This window comes from Carassius carassius, chromosome 21, assembly GCF_963082965.1.
Source record: "Carassius carassius chromosome 21, fCarCar2.1, whole genome shotgun sequence".
Taxonomy (NCBI): Eukaryota; Metazoa; Chordata; class Actinopteri; order Cypriniformes; family Cyprinidae; genus Carassius; species Carassius carassius.
Window position 1 is genome coordinate 28,730,596 of NC_081775.1, and position 6,751 is coordinate 28,737,346.

A 6,751-nucleotide genomic window follows, 5' to 3' on the forward strand; every position below is an offset into this window, starting at 1 on the left:
TGGCATCTAGCTTTTTATTAAAGGAATCATTCATCAAAACTTGAAAATTTGCTAAAATATACTCACCCTCAGGCTGTCCAAGATGTATATGAGTTTGTATATGAGGATCCAACGGATCCTCTGCAGTGAATGGGTGCCATCAGAATGAGAGTCCAAACAGCTGATAAATCTACATGACCATCAATTAAAATCTTGTGAAGTGAAAAACAAATCAGTTATTAAGCCGTTTTTACCTTTTAGCCCTATATACAGTGTGTATATATATATATATATATATATATATATATATATATATATATATATATATATATATATATATATATATATATATATATATATATATATACTTTCTCTATAGTGAAAAAGTCATCTTGTCTGAATCAGGAGAGAAATTTGAACAGACCAAACACAGTTCACAAGTGAAAACACATGGATTTTGATGTGAAAGGACAACAGAGGAAGCACTATTATCGATTATGCACTGGTATTTTTGCCCAAAGCAAAGGTTTTAAATTAAAACACCATAATAATGGATTTGTTTCTTACAAACTCTCAGTTTGTCACTTAATAAGATGTTAACTGATGGACTGGAGTGGTGTGGGTTACGTGTGGATTATTGTGATGTTTTTATCAGCTGCTTGGACTCTCATTCTGACGGCACCCATTCACTGCAGAGGATCCACTGGTGAGCAAGTGATGTAATGCTACATTTCTCCAAATCTGCTCCAATGAAGAAACAAACTCACCTATATCTTTAATGGTCTAAGGGGCGAAGAAATTTTCAGGCACAACTTATTTTTAGGGTGAACTATTGCCTTAAATCATTAAAATTTGCTTCCGGATCATTTGTAATGCCAGAAATGAAAGTCCAAACCCTATGCATTGTGGGATGCAGTATCCCATATAGTGTGCTCTTTTGTTTGCTGCACAATTAAGGTAATCCATATATTTAAGGCATAAAGAAAATGTGCATACTGAACACAATATATATTGCATACTGCAGAGGCAGTGCTATTCCAAGCACTACCTGTTCTCAATCAGGTACACTACAGTCTGCTTGTATGCAGCCATCAACTCCAGTACAGCTGTGCATTGATTATTTATTCATGACAGCTGTAATCAATATAATGCAAGAAACCTCAGAGCTCAACTAAAGTGATTCAGTAGAGTGATGTCATGTGACCATTTTGTGCACATTCAGCACTTGAACAACAGCACAGAGCAGAATCCACAGAAAGCACAGTTTGGATTCCCACATAGTTGCACGCATGCATGAGGTGAGCAGAAAAAAATCTGAGCTGTTAACCTGAAAGTTGTTGGTTTGAACCCTATTAGAATTCATCCATGAACTATAACCACTGTGCACTAAGTGTGTCAGCCAAACGTCCTGCCACAGTCACCCTAGTTGTGATCCCAAACCAGACCCAGTGATCAGCACAAATCTGTATTGATTTAACATTTGCATTGCAGAATTAGTGTTTTGAAGCATGCAAATCCAATTACTGCCCCCTCAGCGACAAATTCGGTTACCTGATGATCCAGAGCACTTGGCTCAAGCTCTAACAAGCCAGTGCAGCACATGTTCTCCATTATCCTAATTGAGAGCTACACACTGATGTCTAGTCACACTAATGGAGGGGGATAGAGACTGGTCTTGTTTGAGAAAATCAATGTGATTAATGTCTATGTCATGATGAAACGTTTGTGAGATTAGTCATGCTTCACTTTTTCGGTCTAGCTGTCATTCTTTGCATTTGCCCAAAATGAAGGTTTTATGTCCAACTATTAATCTTAGTTTACATGTAAAGGACTTTATCTTCTAATGCAAGGATAACCTTGTAATCATGTAAAATTTTTAATCTTAATCTTTTTATTATGCAGGAAGCAGTTTGTGAAAGCAGTAAGACAAGTAACTGTGTTAACTGTGTGTTGGAGTTGTGACTTTGTGACAAAATATAAATGTTAAGGCTTATGTGTGAACTTTCCAACATGAAATTACTTTTTTTGTGAAAATTTTTGTGCTAGTTGGTTCTTTTAAGAGACATTGATACTTGTATTCAGCGAGGATGCATTAAATGGGTCAAAAGAGACAGCAAAGACATTTATAATGTTACAAATTTCAATAAATCTGGAAGTGTAATGGCAAAAAAACACGGTCTATACAAAATATTAAGCAGCGTACAGTAACTGTTTTCCAGTGTATTATTGATATACTATTATAGTTTTATATATATATATATGTATATATATATATATATATATATATATTTTTTTTTTTTTTAATAAGATAGGATTATATATTTCCTGTTATCACTTTAATAAAAAAAATTATATAGTTTTTTTTATTTTAATCTTTTTATTACATTAGGTTTTTTTTATTTTTTAAACAAGCATCTGTAGTTCTTGTTATTTATAATTCATTTATTTTTGTTATTTTACTTATAGTTAAACTAAACAAAAATACGAATTTGCCTTTGATATTGTTTTATTCAAATGTATCTTATTTTAATTTTTTTTGTTAACTCTAATAACCCTGTTTTCAACATTCACAAGGAATGTTTCTTGAGCAGCAAATCATCATATTAGAATAATTTCTGAAGGATCATGTGACACCGTAGACTGCAGTAATGATGCTGAAAACGTAGCTTTTCCATCACAGGAATTAATTATATATTAATTATATAATATATATATTATATTATACAGAAAATTCTACAGTACTTTAAATTGCAATAATTTTTCCGTTTTCACAGTGTATTTGATAAGCATAAGAGACTTCTTTCAACAACATGACAAAAATCAACCCTGAGCTTCTGAACTGCAGTATTCAGTAGAATAGATTCAAACACACTAGGAGTTTTGTAAGGACTTGATGGGCTTTTATTGAGTGATGTGATATTGCAAAGAGCAGCACCTTTAGCTTTCACAGTATCATTGCTAACAGCTGTTGTGTTTCATGTTAACAAACCGAATCTTATCATTGAGTCAGTGCATTATGTCTTAAGGCAAGAAGTATACAAGAAAGACATCATATCATTTGAAATAATGAAATGCAGTTAGAGCTCAAAGTGCGCCTGCGGGTGATGATATTATAGCACCATTATTGCCATACAACTGCTGTAGAACTTCTCATTTGTGTAAAATCTCTCCTCGTTCCAGTCCTTAGCAGCACAAATGTACTTGCACTTTAATTCAAACGCGCTATAGTTTGTGTTTCAGTGGCGACGGCTCAGCATGGCTCAGTACATCCCTCCAGACAACACATGCAAGTCAATCATTACCACACATGCAATTATTTTTGCTAGCTGCATCAAACGCTGTTTGCATCAAATAGAATTATTTCTAACAATTGATTATAACTAATTCCCTGTCAAAGTCATTTGCATCAGTCTTTTCCTTTGATTTCCTTCTTTGCCTGTGGACTGACTTTCTCCACCTTCTTGGTGACTTTCTTTTTCTCCTCAGGCTTTTCCTCGGACTTCTTCTCTTTCTCTGTGTCAGGTTTGCTCTCCTTGTCTCCATTGGTGATGGTTTCCACTGTTCTGGTTTGGACCTCTTCTTTCGGACTGACTTCTTCTTTGGCCGGACTCTTCTGGTCTCCGCTGGGAACGGCTTCTTCCTTTTCTTCTTGCTGCTTTTCTTCTACTGGGCTTTCTGGTTTCTCCTTTTCTGGTGATTTCTTCTCAACTTCTTCTGAATCGCTCTTTTTGTCGCTCTTCTCTGAATCAGCCTTCGTTTCCTCTCCTCCAGACTCCTCTTTCTTCTCTTCATCTCCTTCGGATTTGGTCTCCTCTTTTTCATCAGCTTCTTCTTTCTCCTCCTCATCATCTTTGGTTTCTTCTTTACTCTCGGCCTCTTGTTTTTCACCACCTTCCTCCTCCTCCTCCTCCTCCTCCTTTGCTTCTTCATCCTTCTCGCTGCCTTCTTTCTCTGCTGATGGAGATTTATCACCGCAGAGTTCTGTCTCCTCAATCACTACCACTTGTTGCTCCTCTTGCTCCTCACCTTCTTCTGCTTCCTCTTCTTTCTCTTCCTCCTCAGCAGCTTCTCCCTCTTCTGCTGCTTCTTCCTCTTCTCCTCCTTCTGCCTCTTCCTCTTCTTCAGCCTCAGGAGCAGCAGAACTCACTTTGGCCTCACTGGTGGTGACAACCTCTTCCTCCTCTTCCTCTTTTTCCTCCTCTTCACCCTCACCAGCTTCTTCCTCCACTTCTTTAGCCACCTCAGCCAGATCATCGTCAAGGTCACTCTCTGTTTTGGTCTCCTGGATGATCTCCTCAACTATTTTATGTTTGATCTTAGAGGTTTTCGGCTGGCTGTAGGCAAACATGGGGCTTGAAATACTTCCGGAGATGGTACGGAAGTGCGTCTCCTCACCCTCCAGCAGTTTCCTATATTTGAGAGAGAAAAGAGTCATTAATCAACTCAATGACATGCTATAGAGCAAATAGGAGCACAGCTCTACCTGTAAGCTGCTATTTCAGCATCCAGTGCCATCTTGACATTGAGCAGATCTTGATATTCCCGAAGATGACGAGCCATTTCCCATTTTGTTCCTTTCAGATCATTTTCCAATTGATGAATCATTTCCTGTTGAAGAAGATGCAATAAATACATTCACAACTTAATTAGATTGCACTTAAAATTAACCAAGAAATAAAAAATATTTTAAAATAATCTGTACACTTTTATTAAACAGCGTTTAATAAACAACTATATTAAAGTTCTCATTTGGTTCTTTTAGTTCCCAGTGCAGCACCCCACATCCGTTTGGTGAACTTGTTTTATAAATTATACCACGTCTGGTTCAAACGAAGTCAACGGGCCATTAAAATGAAATCTTGCAGCGCTAGTAAAAACTATGCGCACTGCTCGTTGCGCATGATTACGCACGCAGTGCGCAAACCACCTGTGAAATAATGGCTGCGGTTTAAATCCTAGTGTGCAGCATTTTTGGGCTATCCTATATTTTGCAACACAGCCATGTGCCTTTGAATCAGCAAATAAACGCACACTAAGAACAAAACATTCTCGTCATATCATGAAAACTACGTAAAAGCATCCGAAAGCCATTATTTCAAGTGGTTGCGCAACGCATAACTGCGCTGTTTACTCTTACATCATACTAGTGCAGCAGGATTTGTTTTAGTTTTTTTTTCCAGATCTGATTCAAATCATAAAACAACGAGAACACATTTGAATTCTTTAGGATTTAAATTAACTTAAATGTAATTATTTTTTATATAAAACTATGCGTCAAAATACATAATTGTGTATTTTATTTTTGCATTAATTTATTAATTTTAATATTTATATATTTAAAATTTGAAGTTAAACTTACAATGCATTTACTTTTCTTTTTTTCTTTTTTTTGAAACTGACCTGATAACTGGAAACGTCGGTGCTGTGGCGGTCTTCGATATCATGCAGCTGCCTTTCCAATGAATCTTTGGTGCCTCGAAGAGCCTCCAGCTCAATGTTCTTGGCTTGGATCTGACGGCGGTAGTCTGCGATCTCGTCCCGTATGGACTTCATAGTATCCTTGTTGTGTTCCGCGGCGTCCGTCAGCATGGCGTAGCGGCACTTGAACACCTCTTCAGCCTGCTGGAGGTTCTTGGAGGAGAGCCCGTCCAGCTGCGCGCGGATCTCCCGGAGCGCAGAGGTGATGTCGGTCTTCTGGAGGTCCCTCATCTCCACCACTGGCACCTGCGCGGCTTGAAGCTGAGCCAGAAGCTCGCTTATCTCCTCCTCGTGGTTCTGCCGCAAGAAGTCCATTTCGTCCACGAGCGCCTGGACCTTCCTTTCCAACTCCAGCTTCATCAGAAGCGAGTCATCCTTGTTTTTCTTCATACCCTGGATCGAAGCCTCCATGTGCTCCCTGAGCCTGGCTTCATCTTCGTAGCGCTCTCGGAGCCGCTGCAGATCCTCATCCATGTGGTCCGTGTCGAGCAGCACCTGCGCCTTCTCCTTGTGGTGCTGCTCCAGGGCGCTGCGCAGGTCTTGGAGCTCGCGGTCGTACGCATCGCTTTGTATGGAATGTGACAAGTTCTGCTGCTTCAGCGCTTGGATCTCTGCCTCCAGCTGCTTGTTTTGCTCCTCGAGGAAGCGAACCTTGTCGATGTAGCTGGCGAAGCGGTCGTTGAGCCCTTGGAGCTGCTCCTTCTCGTTACTGCGCACCGGATCTCCATTGAGCGCCGCGCTCAGCTCGAAGCCTTCCGGAGACGCGAGCACCGCAGGACCGTATGCAGCCCTGGATGCGGCCACATTTGTGGATCTTTTGAAAGACAGAGGACTGCTTTTAGCCCACGAGCGCATAGTGGAGGACGGCGCACGGATACTCCGTGTATCCAGAGCCCTTCTGCGGGAGGTCACTATCATGTCCATGGTGAATGGTGCTTGTGAATTGGTGGTGTGGTGAAGGCATGGTTGCGTTCTGTCCGGTTCTATTTATACGCCGCCTTACTTTGTCAACGAGGCAGGAGCAGCACCCTCCCCTCGGAAAAATCGATGAAGATGGAGGACTTTGGGTCGTTGTGATGCTCAGCAATTCACCTCAATGCCCCAGTGAGTCGAGGTCTTTTAAAATTGTATAAAAGTTGAAGTCAAGAAGCTGTGACTTTCTGCATCATTAAAACAGGCTTAGATGTATCACGTTATTCAGTGCACTCGCTGCATTTTTTCTCTCTTTTTAAATCACTTATCCTATAGCAGCTAGACTTTATATGCTCACTCTAGTTGCAATCTTTATCTACAT

The 6,751-nt window shown here is 39.7% G+C and overlaps 1 protein-coding gene across 1 annotated transcript; it reads right to left on the reverse strand.

Annotated features, from left to right (window-relative positions):
- Positions 1-2,857: 2,857 nt before the first annotated feature.
- Positions 2,858-6,432, reverse strand: LOC132098081 (neurofilament medium polypeptide-like). Its single transcript, XM_059504203.1, has 3 exons — positions 5,380-6,432; positions 4,463-4,587; positions 2,858-4,388 (listed from the first exon to the last, which is right to left on the reverse strand). The coding sequence occupies exons 1-3, from the start codon at positions 6,379-6,381 to the stop codon at positions 3,386-3,388; spliced, it is 2,130 nt and encodes a 709-aa protein (XP_059360186.1). The 5' UTR covers positions 6,382-6,432; the 3' UTR covers positions 2,858-3,385.
- Positions 6,433-6,751: the final 319 nt, after the last annotated feature.

Coding starts and splice junctions, on each gene's coding strand:
- LOC132098081 (XM_059504203.1), bottom strand. CDS start 6,381: ATGGACATGATAGTGACCTCCCGCAGAAGGGCTCTGGATACACGGAGT. Junction 4,588..5,379: donor CCGACGTTTCCAGTTATCAG/GTCAGTTTCAAA, acceptor CTTCTTCAACAG/GAAATGATTCATCAATTGGA. Junction 4,389..4,462: donor GCTGAAATAGCAGCTTACAG/GTAGAGCTGTGC, acceptor TCTCAAATATAG/GAAACTGCTGGAGGGTGAGG.